At 36.3% G+C, this 18638-nt stretch overlaps 1 protein-coding gene across 1 annotated transcript in view; it reads left to right on the top strand.

The window, feature by feature from the left end:
* The window catches only part of LOC144440766 (kinesin-like protein KIF14), a 152694-nt gene that overhangs the window by 51356 nt on the left and 82700 nt on the right, over window positions 1-18638 (top strand). Inside the window, 3 exon segments of the mRNA XM_078130145.1 lie at window positions 10485-10669; window positions 16038-16140; window positions 17457-17599. Coding sequence (XP_077986271.1) covers window positions 10485-10669; window positions 16038-16140; window positions 17457-17599 — 431 coding nt within the window.

The following is an 18638-nucleotide window of genomic DNA, read 5'->3' as shown; positions in this document are numbered from 1 at the left end:
GTGACTGACTAACTGACTGCTGTACTACATTGTACAGAGTGACTGACTAACTGATAGTGCCGTACTACATTGTACAAAGTGACTGACTAACTGATAGTGCTGTACTACATTTTACAAAGTGACTGACTAGCTGATAGTGCCGTACTACATTGTACAGAGTGACTGACTAACTGATAGTGCCGTACTACATCGTACAAAGTGACTGACTAGCTGATAGTGCTGTACTACATTGTACAGTGTGACTGACTAGCTGATAGTGCCGTACTACATCTTACAAAGTGATTGACTAGCTGATAGTGCTGTACTACATTGTACAATGGGACTGACTAACTGATAGTGCCGTACTACATTGTACAGAGTGACTGACTAACTTATAGTGCCGTACTACATTGTACAAACTGACTGACTAACTGATAGTGCCGTACTACATCGTACAAAGTGACTGACTAGCTGATAGTGCTGTACTGCATTGTACAAAGTGACTGACTAACTTATAGTGCTGTACTACATTGTACAAAGTGACTGACTGACTGATGGTGCTGTACTACATCGTACAATGTGACTGACTAGCTGATAGTGCCGTACTACATCATACAAAGTGACTGACTAACTGATGGTGCCGTACTACATTGTACAGAGTGACTGACTGACTGATGGTGCTGTACTACATCGTACAAAGTGACTGACTAGCTGATAGTGCCGTACTACATCATACAAAGTGACTGACTAACTGATGGTGCCGTACTACATTGTACAGAGTGACTGACTAACTGATAGTGCTGTACTACATTGTACAAAGTGACTGACTGACTGATGGTGCCGTACTACATTGTACAAAGTGACTGACTAACTTATAGTGCCGTACTACATTGTGCAAAGTGACTGACTAGCTGATAGTGCTGTACTACATTGTACAAAGTGACTGACTAACTGATGGTGCTGTACTACATTGTGCAAAGTGACTGACTGACTGATGGTGCTGTACTACATCGTACAAAGTGACTGACTAGCTGATAGTGCTGTACTACATCATACAGAGTGACTGACTAACTGATAGTGCTGTACTACATTGTACAAAGTGACTGACTAACTGATAGTGCCGTACTACATTGTACAAAGTGACTGACTAACTGATGGTGCTGTACTACATTGTGCAAAGTGACTGACTGACTGATGGTGCTGTACTACATCGTACAAAGTGACTGACTAGCTGATAGTGCTGTACTACATCATACAGAGTGACTGACTAGCTGATAGTGCCGTACTACATTGTACAAAGTGACTGACTAACTGATAGTGCCGTACTACATCATACAGAGTGACTGACTGACTGGCAGTGACGGTGCTGTACTACATTTTACAAAGTGACTGACTAGCTGATACTGCTGTACCACATTGTACAAAGTGACTGACTAACTGATAGTGCTGTACTACATTTTACAAAGTGACTGACTAACTGATAGTGCCGTACTACATTGTGCAAAGTGACTGACTGACTGATGGTGCTGTACTACATCGTACAAAGTGACTGACTAGCTGATAGTGCTGTACTACATCATACAGAGTGACTGACTGACTGGCAGTGATGGTGCTGTACTACATTTTACAAAGTGACTGACTAACTGATAGTGCTGTACTACATTTTACAAAGTGACTGACTAGCTGATAGTGCCGTACTACATTGTACAAAGTGACTGACTAACTGATGGTGCTGTACTACATTGTACAAAGTGACTGACTAGCTGATAGTGCTGTACTACATTTTACAAAGTGACTGACTAACTGATAGTGCCGTACTACATTGTACAAAGTGACTGACTGACTGATGGTGCTGTACTACATTGTACAGAGTGACTGACTAGCTGATAGTGCCGTACTACATCGTACAAAGTGACTGACTAGCTGATAGTGCCGTACTACATCGTACAAAGTGACTGACTGACAGTGACGGTGCCGTACTACATTGTACAGAGTGACTATTAATACTAGCTACATATTACTATTAACACTAGCTACATATTACTATTACATATTACTATTAATACTAGCTACATATTACTATTAATACTAGCTACATATTACTATTAATACTAGCTACATATTACTATTAATACTAACTACATATTACTATTAATACTAGCTACATATTACTATTACATATTACTATTAATACTACTACATATTACTATTAATACTAACTACATATTACTATTACATATTACTATTAATACTACTACATATTACTATTAATACTAACTACATATTACTATTACATATTACTATTAATACTACTACATATTACTATTAATACTAACTACATATTACTATTAATACTAACTATATATTAATATTACATATTACTATTAATACTAACTACATATTACTATTACATATTACTATTAATACTAGCTACATATTACTATTAATACTAACTACATATTACTATTACATATTACTATTAATACTAGCTACATATTACTATTAATACTAACTACATATTACTATTACATATTACTATTAATACTAGCTACATATTACTATTAATACTAACTACATATTACTATTAATACTAACTACATATTACTATCAATACTACTTTGGATCATATCTTTGTACTTTACTCGGTAATAGAACACAGATTAAGTAAGAAATTACCTACTTTTGCTTGCTTTGTTGATATGCGCAAAGCCTTTGATCGGGTGGAAAGAAACTGTCTATGGTATAAACTATATAAATGTGGAGTAACAGGAAAATTTTTGAATGTTCTGCGTTCGTTGTATACTGATGTCACATGTAGAGTACAAATTAATCAATACAAAACAGACAGCTTCCCCGTTGACATTGGAGTTAAACAGGGTGATGGTCTTTCACCAACTCTTTTCGCAATGTACATTGATCGATGGCTTAGCAACAGAATTAAAGCAATCTGGTGCAGGCGTAAAACTTGGTGACGATACAATCACTTTACTATTATATGCTGATGATATAGTCCTGTTGGCTGATTCAGAAGAAAATTTACAACGTTTGCTCGACATTGTTCACTCATACTGTACTAAATGGAGACTTCGGCTAAGCCAGGAAAAAACCTTAATCGTTCATTTTAGGAGAAACGGTACACCAAGTACACAATTTCGGTTTAACTGTGGTCCTATGCATGTTGGTGTAACGACTAAATATAAATATTTAGGAATGTATTTTAGTGAACATCTCGAGCCAAATGTTATCACATCTCACCTCGCCGAGTCAGCGTCTAAAGCTATTGGTACTATTATTGCAAAGTGTAAAATGTACGGCGGAATGTCTCACCAGATGTACACAAAGCTCTTTGATACGTTGGTTGTCCCGATTCTTGATTATGTGTCAGCTGTCTGGCACCAGTTCAATAAACAGTATCGATAAAGTTCAACAGCGTGCAATGAGATCGTATCTTGGAGTGGGGATATCAAGCCCGATTGCTTCACTGTATGGTGACATGGGATGGATGTCCAGTGAATACAGACGTAAAATAGAAGTTATTCGATTGTGGGCTCGAATACAGAGATTACCAGACACGAGATTGACAAAACGAGTATTTCTAAACAATCAGATATGGATGAAACGAGCAAAATGTGTGTTTAGAGAAGCAGGACTCCTACATATTTTTGAGTCTAGAAATGACCAAAACGTTAGTATCAATGTTATTTTAGAGCAAGCAAAACAGAAACTGAAATCAAACGAACTGGTAAATTGGAGAATTAATTGTTTAAGTAAACCAAAACTTAGAACATACTGTACATTTAAACACACCTATACTACTGGTCCTTATTTACTGTTCAATATTCCACATAAGTACCGGTCAGTGATCGCAAGGCTGCGTAACGGGACATTACCTTTAAGAATCGAAACTGGGCGTTATTCTAACTTACAGGTGGAAGAAAGAAAATGTATTGTATGTACTGACAATGTTGTTGAAGACGAACTTCATTTTGTTTTTAGTCCCCGCGGACGAAGTCCGGAACGGGGACTTATGGATTGGGTTCCGTCTGTCCGTCCGTGCGTCCGTGCGTCCGTGCATCCGTGCGTCCGTCCGTCCGTCCGTCCGCAGCCGTTTCTTGGAGATGCCTGTACCGATTTTTTTCAAACTTGGTACAGGGGCAACATGCTATGGCATACATATGCACGTCAATTTGTTTTATGATACGATCCAATATGGCCGCCTAGCAGCCATTTTGTTTGCGAATTTTCCCTGTCTAAAGCCATAACTCAGACATGCTCACACAGATCTCATTCAGAGTTGGTATTAGGACAGTGTTCTATGGCATATATGTGCATATTCATTGTTGTCATGATACGATCCAATATGGCCGCCTGACAGCCATTTTGTTTGTGAATTTTCATGTCCAAAGCCATAACTTAGACATGATTGAACAGATCTCATTCAAAGTTGGTATTAGGACAGTGTTCTATGACATACATGTGCATATCCATTTTCATTGTGATACGATCCAATATGGCTGCCTGGCAGCCATTTTGTTTGCAAATTTTCCATGTCCAAAGCCATAACTCAGACATGCTTGAACAGATCTCATTCAAAGTTGGTATTAAGGCAGTGTTCTATGACATACATGTGCATATCCATTTTCATTGTGATACGATCCAATATGGCTGCCTGGCAGCCATTTTGTTTGCAAATTTTCTATGTCCAAAGCCATAACTCAGACATGCTTGAACAGATCTCAATCGAAGTTGGTATTAGGACAGTGTTCTATGACATACATGTGCATATCCATTTTCGTCATGATACGATCCAATATGGCTGCCTGGCAGCCATTTTGTTTGTGAATTTTCCATGTCCAAAGCCATAACTCAGACATGCTTGAACAGATCTCATTCAGAGTTGGTATTAGGACAGTGTTCTATGACATACATTTGCATATCCATTTTCATATTGATATGATCCCCCATACCCGACCAATCCTTTGTTGTTGTAGGCATGTTCCATGTCCGACAAGCAGACACAACATATCTAAGTCTGTTTGATTTAGGTTCACAAGTGTTGTTGCGTGATCAGAGTAGTGCTAATTCCTTAAAACCCAATCATAGCGGGGACTATGTCATTCTCAATGGCTTGTTGATTGTAGACTGTATAATGATATACGGCCACGGTTTATGAAGGCAATTACTGGTACAAAACCAAGTGAGAAACTTGCGCAACTATTCTCACGAAACCACATTAAATCATTCTCGAAGTGTTTATATGATATGTTCATGAGGAGAAGGAAAGCAATTTCAGTTACATAATCCTCCTCATCAGGAATAGTGGTTCATGTTTGTTCTGCTGCTGTTGTTGTTGTTGTTCTAAACGTCACCATCAACACCAACAACACCGACGTTTAACTGAGGGGAAAAGCGATAGGCTTACGATTTATATATATATATACGTTTTTCTCGAATACCACACGTGGAGATACTTTTGGTACAGTGACTCATAAGCCAATTACTTGGCTGGGGTTTCACATAATTACTACTTGTGTATTACAAAGAATTTTTCTCTTTGAGTACTTTATGTACGTGTATACTTTTGTATGTGAAACTGTGTCACTATAATAAAATAATATCTATCTATCTATCTACTATTAATACTAACTACATATTACTATTAATACTATTACATATTACTATTAATACTAACTACATATTACTATTAATACTAACTACATATTACTATTAATACTAACTACATATTACTATTAATACTAACTACATATTACTATTAATACTAACTACATATTACTATTAATACTAACTACATATTACTATTAATACTAACTACATATTACTATTAATACTAACTACATATTACTATTAATACTAACTACATATTACTATTAATACTAACTACATATTACTATTACATGTTACTATTAATACTAACTACATATTACTATTAATACTAACTACATATTACTATTAATACTAACTACATATTACTATTAATACTAACTACATATTACTATTACATGTTACTATTAATACTAACTACATATTACTATTAATACTAACTACATATTACTATTAATACTAACTACATATTACTATTAATACTAACTACATATTACTATTACATGTTACTATTAATACTAACTACATATTACTATTACATGTTACTATTAATACTAACTACATATTACTATTAATACTAGCTACATATTACTATTACATGTTACTATTAATACTAACTACATATTACTATTAATACTAACTACATATTACTATTAATACTAACTACATATTACTATTACATATTACTATTAATACTAACTACATATTACTATTAATACTAACTACATATTACTATTACATATTACTATTAATACTAACTACAAATTACTATTACATATTACTATTAATACTAACTACATATTACTATTAATACTATTACATATTACTATTAATACTATTACATATTACTATTAATACTAACTACATATTACTATTAATACTAACTACATATTACTATTACATATTACTATTAATACTAACTACATATTACTATTAATACTAACTACATATTACTAACTACATATTACTATAATACTAACTACATATTACTATTACATATTACTATTAATACTAACTACAAATTACTATTACATATTACTATTAAATACTAACTACATATTACTATTAATACTATTACATATTACTATTAATACTATTACATATTACTATTAATACTAACTACATATTACTATTAATACTAACTACATATTACTATTAATACTATTACATATTACTATTAATACTATTACATATTACTATTAATACTAACTACATATTACTATTAATACTAACTACATATTACTATTAATACTAACTACATATTACTATTACATGTTACTATTAATACTAACTACATATTACTATTAATACTAACTACATATTACTATTAATACTAACTACATATTACTATTACATGTTACTATTAATACTAACTACATATTACTATTAATACTAACTACATATTACTATTACGTATTACTATTAATACTAACTACATATTACTATTAATACTAACTACATATTACTATTACATGTTACTATTAATACTAACTACATGTTACTATTAATACTAACAACATATTACTATTAATACTAACTACATATTACTATTACATGTTACTATTAATACTAACTACACGTTACTATTAATACTAACAACATATTACTATTAATACTAACTACATATTACTATTACATATTACTCACATACAATACATGCAGTGGGACTATGTCACTACAATACATGCAGTGGGACTATGTCACATACAATACATGCAGTGGGACTATGTCACATACAATACATGCAGTGGGGGGCATGTCACATTCAATGCATACAGTGGGACTACTATGTCACATACAATACATGCAGTGGAACTATGTCACATACAATACATGCAGTGGAGCTATGTCACATACAATACATGCAGTGGAACTATGTCACATACAATACATGTGGTGGAACTATGTCACTACAGTACATGTGGTGGAACTATGTCACATACGATACATGCAGTGGGGGGCATGTCACATACAATACATGCAGTGGGGGGCATGTCACATACAATACATGCAGTGGGGGGCATGTCACATACGATACATGCAGTGGGGGGCATGTCACATACAATACATGCAGTGGGGCTATGTCACATACGATACATGCAAGTGGGGGGCATGTCACATACAATACATGCAGTGGGATAACTATGTCACATACAATACATGCAGTTGGGGGGGGGGGGGGCATCTCTTCAAATGCAGAAAACTTGCTTAATTGGGAAGCTTGAAATTGACATGCCAAAACTTACCTGCTGAGTATTATTGGACAGAATGTGAGAAACATGACAAGACACTGCCTTTGGACTGTGTGAATAAATGATTTGACTATATATTAAAGGTGATTCAAAATGCTCACATTCACTATCGCTAATTTGCTAGACGACATGTTTGTGAAATGCATTCTGGTTTTAAAACTTTTCAAAAGCGTCTGCAAACACCTTAAAATGACCCTTTTTCAGTCACTTCCCTTTGGATTTACTTCGAGAGTTTTCGGGTATTTCCGGTCCCACCTAGACAACGGGATTTTATGACATCATAAGGGGTACACGTTAGCACTAAGACTATGACGAGCATAGTCACTAGGTGAATACAACTCAACAGCATTGTGAAAAAATACATTGCTAGTGGTTGTAACAGACATCAGTAAACAAAAACTACACTCTACATGTCTTATTAACCAACATTTACCGATATTTACTCACACTTTCTGACTAATTGGCAGTGTCTGTGGGTATAAATGCTAAAATATTATCTCCCCATATTATGGCAAAATAAATCAAAACGGCTAGACTACAGTGTAGATATACATAAACACTTGTAATGTCGGTCGCGTGTTTCAATTTATTTCTCTGATTTTTTTATTATTTGCCGAGGAGAAGCATTACAATATCTTCGACACGCATGGTGTTGCGACAGCATATTTTAGCCCACTATACTCACTGATGTCGCCTTTTGAACGGCGCATTTAGCAACAAAGTAAACATATTTATCTTGAATAAATAAACTAGCTATTAGATTCCCATATTATCAGCAATAAAATTGTAAAGAATTGAGGAAATTTCGTGAGTTTAGTGTTGTCATTTATATGACTTTAGCAACTCGTCTGGAAGAAAACTTGTATGGTTTCCCTTGTTCCCATATCACTTCATACAACAAGCCTATTTAATATTCATTAGAAGAATTTTGTAACGAATCATGGTATTCGAAGTATACAGTTTAGAAAACCAACAAATCAAATATCGCGATGTGTTCATGATATTAAATATGATTGGACAATATTGACGTCGGCAATCAAGGTCGTGACCCCAGCACATGGTTATGAAAGAAAGCCTGCAACTAGATACTTAGCCACGTCCGGTCCAATTTCTCAGGGTTTGTTTTGAAGTTAGAGACGTTATTTCTGTACAACTTGAAGAATTTTACAATATATCTGATTGATAAATATGGATTACATCAACACGTGGATAAATTTAACCCGACACGAATGTGCACTGTGCTCTCCCGATTCCATACGTACATTGTACATACACTGCTTCAGCTTTGATCGGCGGAACTATCCTAGTATAAGCTTACTGCCGCGGCCGCGGTGACTGAACAAAACTTGACAACACTACCCCTCTACCAATATATAATAATCACTTGTATACCATGATAAAAACAAGCAATAATTCGAGTCCCCAACAAGTCGATGAGACCTACTTCTGTTCAGTCCGATCCAAATGCGAGTATCTTAGGTTTTATATGGGTTTCAGACTCGGACTAGAGTATTACGCCCTAGACAATAATAGATGTAAACTTGTGTTCACAAGCCAAACATGTGACAATACAAGACCACAACGAAAATTGTGAAAAATTTACAGGTCACTCTCATTTTATATATGGACAACAAAATTAGGTCGGTCACAGTTCCATTTACATGATGCAATGACTCGGAGCGTGCTTCCGTATGCTCGGAGCAAATCGAATCAATTAGTGTATTATGGGACCAACAAATATATTGTGGCACATGTCCCGATACGCCTTCTTGAAGTTTCCCATTGGTATTCTAATAGCTAGTATATTTATTCGAGATGAAATATGTTTACGTTGTTGTTAAATGGACGCGAGTACGACTGGGCTAAAATATGCCGTCCTTGGCCCGGGGATGCCGTCAAAACGTCACGACGGTATCGTAATGCTTCTTGTCGGCAAATAATAAAAAATCAGATAAATAAAAGTCAATGAATGTGAAACACGCGACATTACAAGTGTTTATATATAACTAGTCGAGCCGTTTTATTTTGTCATAATATGGGAAGATAATATTTTAGCATTTATAGCCACAGACACTGCCAATTAGTCAGAAAGTGTGAGTAAATATCGGTAAATGTTGGTTAATAAGACATGTAGAGTGTAGTTTTTGTTTACTGATGTCTGTTACAACCACTAGCAATGTATTTTTTCACAATGCTGTTGAGTTGTATTCACCTAGTGACTACGCTCGTCATAGTCTTAGTGCTAACGTGTACCCCTTATGACGTCATAAAATCTTGTGGTCTAGGTGGGGCCGGAAATACCCGAAAACTCTTGAAGTAAATCCGAAGGGAAGTGACTGAAAAAGGGTCATTTTAAGGTGTTTGCAGACGCTTTTGAAAAGTTTTAAAACCAGAATGCATTTCACAAACATGTCGTCTAGCAAATTAGCGATAGTGAATGTGAGCATTTTGAATCACCTTTAAGCTTGACTTCAAACAAGTCCTTGTGAGTTGTAGCATGAACTGTTCAGTTAACTCTGAGTGCATGTGTGTACTCCTTGTTACTCAAAGATTAGTAAACATTGCACTTAGTCTAACCAAACTTTATTCATTGAATTCCATACCAATGGTTGTACATGTACTTCTTTCCAGAGAGCTGGGGTAGCATTTAAAATTGACAACAAGCTACCAAACCTTGTAAATCTTAATGAGGACCCTCAACTTTCTGAAGTGCTACTGTATCTCCTCAAAGATGGATGGACTAGAGTTGGACACATCAATGGCAACTCTGATAATGAGATACAACTATCTGGTGCTCTAGTATCAGATACTCATTGGTAAGTTAATAGAAATACAAGTTTCCTGCCCAAGTCTGATATTTTATCGAGAACTTAGCATCCACCCGAGTTAATTAACACTACCACTGACCTATTAGCAACCAGACAAGTTGATTAACACTACCACTGACCTATTAGCAACCAGACAAGTTAATTAACACTACCACTGACCTATTAGCAACCAGACAAGTTAATTAACACTACCACTGACCTATTAGCATTCAGACAAGTTAATTAACACTACCACTGACCTATTAGCAACCAGACAAGTTAATTAACACTACCACTGACCTATTAGCATTCAGACAAGTTAATTAACACTACCACTGACCTATTAGCATGCAGACAAGTTAATTAACACTACCACTGACCTATTAGCAGCCAGACAAGTTAATTAACACTACCACTGACCTAATAGCATGCAGACAAGTTAATTAACACTACCACTGACCTATTAGCAACCAGACAAGTTAATTAACACTACCACTGACCTATTAGCAACCAGACAAGTTAATTAACACTACCACTGACTTATTAGCATCCAGACAAGTTAATTAACACTACCACTGACCTATTAGCATCCAGACAAGTTAATTAACACTACCACTGACCTATTAGCATCCAGACAAGTTAATTAACACTACCATTGACCTATTAGCAACCAGACAAGTTAATTAACACTACCATTGACCTATTAGCAACCAGACAAGTTAATTAACACTACCATTGACCTATTAGCATCCAGACAAGTTAATTAACACTACCACTGACCTATTAGCATTCAGACAAGTTGATTAACACTACCACTGACCTATTAGCATGCAGACAAGTTGATTAACACTACCACTGACCTATTAGCATGCAGACAAGTTGATTAACACTACCACTGACCTATTAGCATGCAGACAAGTTAATTAACACTACCACTGACCTATTAGCATGCAGACAAGTTGATTAACAGTACCACTGACCTATTAGCATGCAGACAAGTTAATTAACACTACCACTGACCTATTAGCATCCAGACAAGTTAATTAACACTACCACTGACCTATTAGCATGCAGACAAGTTAATTAACACTACCACCGACCTATTAGCATGCAGACAAGTTAATTAACACTACCTCTGACCTATTAGCATCCACCCGAGTTGATTAACACTACCACTGACCTATTAGCAACCAGACAAGTTAATTAACACTACCATTGACCTATTAGCATGCAGACAAGTTAATTAACACTACCACTGACCTATTAGCATCCAGACAAGTTAATTAACACTACCACTGACCTATTAGCAACCAGACAAGTTAATTAACACTACCACTGACCTATTAGCAACCAGACAAGTTAATTAACACTACCACTGACCTATTAGCAACCAGACAAGTTAATTAACACTACCACTGACCTATTAGCATCCAGACAAGTTAATTAACACTACCACTGACCTATTAGCAACCTGACAAGTTAATTAACACTACCACTGACCTATTAGCATGCAGACAAGTTAATTAACACTACCACTGACCTATTAGCAACCAGACAAGTTAATTAACACTACCATTGACCTATTAGCATTCAGACAAGTTAATTAACACTACCATTGACCTATTAGCATCCAGACAAGTTGATTAACACTACCACTGACCTATTAGCATTCAGACAAGTTAATTAACACTACCATTGACCTATTAGCATTCAGACAAGTTAATTAACACTACCACTGACCTATTAGCATCCAGACAAGTTAATTAACACTACCATTGACCTATTAGCATTCAGACAAGTTAATTAACACTACCACTGACCTATTAGCAGCCAGACAAGTTAATTAACACTACCACTGACCTATTAGCAACCAGACAAGTTAATTAACACTACCACTGACCTATTAGCAACCAGACAAGTTAATTAACACTACCACTGACCTATTAGCATCCAGACAAGTTAATTAACACTACCACTGACCTATTAGCAACCTGACAAGTTAATTAACACTACCACTGACCTATTAGCATGCAGACAAGTTAATTAACACTACCACTGACCTATTAGCAACCAGACAAGTTAATTAACACTACCATTGACCTATTAGCATTCAGACAAGTTAATTAACACTACCATTGACCTATTAGCATCCAGACAAGTTGATTAACACTACCACTGACCTATTAGCATTCAGACAAGTTAATTAACACTACCACTGACCTATTAGCAACCAGACAAGTTAATTAACACTACCACTGACCTATTAGCAACCAGACAAGTTGATTAACACTACCACTGACCTATTAGCATCCAGACAAGTTAATTAACACTACCATTGACCTATTAGCAACCAGACAAGTTGATTAACACTACCACTGACCTATTAGCATCCATACAAGTTAATTAACACTACCACTGACCTATTAGCATCCAGACAAGTTAATTAACACTACCACTGACCTATTAGCAACCAGACAAGTTGATTAACACTACCATTGACCTATTAGCAACCAGACAAGTTAATTAACACTACCACTGACCTATTAGCATCCAGACAAGTTAATTAACACTACCATTGACCTATTAGCAACCAGACAAGTTGATTAACACTACCACTGACCTATTAGCTTCCAGACAAGTTAATTAACACTACCACTGACCTATTAGCAACCAGACAAGTTGATTAACACTACCATTGACCTATTAGCAACCAGACAAGTTAATTAACACTACCACTGACCTATTAGCAACCAGACAAGTTAATTAACACTACCACTGACCTATTAGCAACCAGACAAGTTAATTAACACTACCACTGACCTATTAGCAACCAGACAAGTTAATTAACACTACCACTGACCTATTAGCAACCTGACAAGTTGATTAACACTACCATTGACCTATTAGCAACCAGACAAGTTAATTAACACTACCACTGACCTATTAGCAACCAGACAAGTTGATTAACACTACCACTGACCTATTAGCATCCAGACAAGTTAATTAACACTACCATTGACCTATTAGCATCCAGACAAGTTAATTAACACTACCACTGACCTATTAGCAACCAGACAAGTTAATTAACACTACCACTGACCTATTAGCAACCAGACAAGTTGATTAACACTACCACTGACCTATTAGCATGCAGACAAGTTAATTAACACTACCATTGACCTATTAGCATTCAGACAAGTTAATTAACACTACCACTGACCTATTAGCAACCAGACAAGTTGATTAACACTACCACTGACCTATTAGCATGCAGACAAGTTAATTAACACTACCATTGACCTATTAGCATTCAGACAAGTTAATTAACACTACCACTGACCTATTAGCATGCAGACAAGTTAATTAACACTACCACTGACCTATTAGCATGCAGACAAGTTAATTAACACTACCACTGACCTATTAGCAACCAGACAAGTTAATTAACACTACCACTGACCTAATAGCAACCAGACAAGTTAATTAACACTACCACTGACCTATTAGCATCCAGACAAGTTAATTAACACTACCACTGACCTATTAGCATTCAGACAAGTTAATTAACACTACCACTGACCTATTAGCAACCAGACAAGTTAATTAACACTACCACTGACCTATTAGCATCCAGACAAGTTAATTAACACTACCACTGACCTAATAGCATGCAGACAAGTTAATTAACACTACCACTGACCTATTAGCAACCAGACAAGTTAATTAACACTACCACTGACCTATTAGCAACCAGACAAGTTAATTAACACTACCATTGACCTATTAGCATGCAGACAAGTTAATTAACACTACCATTGACCTATTAGCAACCAGACAAGTTAATTAACACTACCACTGACCTATTAGCATCCAGACAAGTTAATTAACACTACCACTGACCTATTAGCAACCAGACAAGTTAATTAACACTACCATTGACCTATTAGCATGCAGACAAGTTAATTAACACTACCATTGACCTATTAGCAACCAGACAAGTTAATTAACACTACCACTGACCTATTAGCAACCAGACAAGTTAATTAACACTACCATTGACCTATTAGCATGCAGACAAGTTAATTAACACTACCACTGACCTATTAGCAACCAGACAAGTTAATTAACACTACCACTGACCTATTAGCAACCAGACAAGTTAATTAACACTACCATTGACCTATTAGCAGCCAGACAAGTTAATTAACACTACCATTGACCTATTAGCAGCCAGACAAGTTAATTAACACTACCACTGACCTATTAGCATTCAGACAAGTTAATTAACACTACCACTGACCTATTAGCATGCAGACAAGTTAATTAACACTACCACTGACCTATTAGCATCCAGACAAGTTAATTAACACTACCACTGACCTATTAGCATTCAGACAAGTTAATTAACACTACCATTGACCTATTAGCATTCAGACAAGTTAATTAACACTACCATTGACCTATTAGCATCCAGACAAGTTGATTAACACTACCACTGACCTATTAGCATCCAGACAAGTTAATTAACACTACCACTGACCTATTAGCAACCAGACAAATTAATTAACACTACCACTGACCTATTAGCAACCAGACAAGTTAATTAACACTACCACTGACCTATTAGCAACCAGACAAGTTAATTAACACTACCATTGACCTATTAGCAACCAGACAAGTTAATTAACACTACCACTGACCTATTAGCAACCAGACAAGTTAATTAACACTACCACTGACCTATTAGCAACCAGACTACAATGTCACGATTGGTGATTCCATCAGAAATTAGGTCTAAAATGTGTCTCTTTGATAAAAAATCTGTAATGCAAAACTAAAACTACTGAGCAGATTGGGCTGAAATCTAATGGGCCTATAGGGATGTGTACACAAAATAACAATCCCATCAGCGATATGCAAGTTAAGTCTAAAAGCGCAATTTTAGTAAAGTTATATCTTGAAATCTACATGATGGATGGGGCTGAAACCTGGTGAGGATGTTTCTGGAGGTGTTATTCTGAAGTTGTTTTTCAAATCACGTAGACGAAACTGGCCCCAGCAACCACAGCCATGCCCTTAGCAACAGTGAACTGGTGATTCTTATTGCAAAGATAACAGGGATGGGTAAGTGAGTAAAGAATAAAAATATGTATGTTAAGATGCCTAGCAACAAGACCCACACCCCCATAGCAACAGCCAAATGATGGGTTTTATTGCAAAGATAGAAAGTGGGAAGGGCAAGATTCCAAAAATGTATGCAAATATGCCTAGCAACAAGACCATGCCCATAGCCCATAGCAACAGCCAAATACAGTTGTACTATAATGCCATTGGCGCTATTTTTGCATTGATTTCTTTTTAAATATGTCTTTATCAGTAATATCAACCATGTTGGAAACTTGGTAACCATAGCACCAATTGGACAGGCTCAGACATTTGTGAACGGAGCATTGATTGGAGAAGCCACTGTCTTACACCATGTAAGTAACTTAAACTATCTTTGAAGGTTCAGGAATAATGAAGAATCTGTGTTGAGTAAAAGGTTGGCATGTCATTGGGTTTAAAAGGGGAAAGCTGGTTGTTAGTTCCCGCGGACGAAGTCCGGAACGGGGACTTATGGATTGGGTTCCGTCTGTCCGTGCGTCCGTCCGTCCGTCCGTCCGTCCGCAGCTGTTTCTTGGAGATGCCTGGACCGATTTTTTTCAAACTTGGTACAGGGGCAACATACTATGGCATACATATGCACGTCAATTTGTTTTATGATACGATCCAATATGGCCGCCTAGCAACCATTTTGTTTGCGAATTTTCCCTGTCTAGAGCCATAACTCAGACATGCTTTAACAGATCTCATTCAAAGTTGGTATTAGGACAGTGTTCTATGACATACATGTGCATATTCATTGTTGTCATGATACGATCCAATATGGCCGCCTAGCAGCCATTTTGTTTGTGAATTTTCATGTCCAAAGCCATAACTCAGACATGCTTGAACAGATCTCATTCAAAGTTGGTATTAGGACAGTGTTCTATGACATACATGTGCATATCCATTTTCATTGTGATACGATCCAATATGGCTGCCTGGTAGCCATTTTGTTTGTGAATTTTCATGTCCAAAGCCATAACTCAGACATGCTTGAACAGATCTCATTCAAAGTTGGTATTAGGACAGTGTTGTATGACATACATGTGCATATCCATTTTCGTTGTGATACGATCCAATATGGCTGCCTGGCAGCCATTTTGTTTGCGAATTTTCATGTCCAAAGCCATAACTCAGACATGCTTGAACAGATCTCATTTAAAGTTGGTATTTGGACAGTGTTCTATGACATACATGTGCATATCCATTTTCGTCGTGATACGATCCAATATGGCTGCCTGGCAGCCATTTTGTGTGTGAATTTTCCATGTCCAAAACCATAACTCAGACTCCATTTTCATCGTGATATGATCCCCCATACCCAACCAATCCTTTATTGTTGGAGGCATATTCTATGTCCAACAAGCACACACAACATATCTAAGTCTGTTTGTTTTAGGTTCACAAATGTTGTTGCGTTATCAGAGTAGTGATAATTCCTTAAAACCCAATTATAGCGGGGACTATGTCATTCTCAATGACTTGTTTTACATGTGTGACATGTTTTCTGATGAAGATGCGAGTTCCACCACAAGAATTCTTGATTTCATATTGAATATCAAATGCTTTGTAATTTAACACCCCAAAAGAAGGCACATATAAACAATGTTTGATAAAGTTGTAACATTGATATTAATATCCATATTTACAGGGTGATCGTCTGGTGATTGGAGATCACTACTTCAGGGTCAATCATCCACATGAAGTAAAGAGTGGACGGCGGAAATCTACCACTGGTCACCCAATTGATTTTGAGTTTGCTAAGAATGAACTCATCACTGCACAGAATGCAAAGTATGTCCACCTTTGAATGTATTTTTATTCTTTATAGTCATTTAGTTGCATTATTTAGGTGACTTGAAAAGTGCTATACCGCAACCTTGAAAACTGTCTTTTATATGACGTCACCAATAAATACAAAGCCAACTATTCAAAATTGCATGACAAGTGAGAAAAAAAAAGTTAAAACAGGTGATTGGAGGCCAACCTAAGCAGACATAAACTTGAACTGTTTTACTGCATATTGTTCTCAAGTGCAGAGAAGGGACGAGTTTTGTCGCACTTACTTGTATTCTAACTTTAAGCATAGACAGTGGAGGGGAGACCACAGTCTATGCTTTAAGGTACCGGGAGCAATTGCTCAACTGATTCTGATGTCATCCGACACAGCATGAAGTGTTTTGGGCAAGATCGATTTTTAACTTTTTATTTGCACATGTCAAATTGTCTGTTTGCCAGCATGGCCAGCACAGTCAGAGAGGAGAAACAGATATTCCAATATTCCTGATCCTTTACCAAAATATGCACAAGAATTGTGATTCCTGACAAATAAGATCTTATGTACTGCACAAACCAGCAATGTTACGACTGAAAAGCCAACAAAACAACTCCTACACTGTCACCACGATCTGCTATGCAGAGACCTACTTTCCCATTCCACTCCATAAGCATGATGCTATCCGTAACCTCTCATGAATATTTATTAAAATATGTCATCTTTGGCTTTGCTCAGAGAGATTTTTCCATGTTCAGACTAATCCTTTGATCCAACTTAGCGTGTAAGTGGGAAGTATGCGGATGGTAATGTAGTTCTACGGTATGGTGATTCTTTCGTAATTCCATGGTAACTCTGACCTATTGATGTTAGGTTTTCATTGTTAGGGTGATTATTCGTTACAGATTTACACGAGTTCGCCCGGGACTTGAAAATGACAAGGTTTGGACTCAAAAATGGACCATTTTCACAGTTTTTACCTCCTGTACTGGAGGTTACCTCCCGTAAGGGTACGGGAGGATTTAAAAGGGGGATGTCTGTCTGTGTGTCTGTCATGTG

This window comes from Glandiceps talaboti, chromosome 10 (genome assembly GCF_964340395.1).
Source record: "Glandiceps talaboti chromosome 10, keGlaTala1.1, whole genome shotgun sequence".
Taxonomy (NCBI): Eukaryota; Metazoa; Hemichordata; class Enteropneusta; family Spengelidae; genus Glandiceps; species Glandiceps talaboti.
Note: the sequence above shows the minus strand (reverse complement) of the source record. Positions and strands in the feature narration are given on the sequence as shown.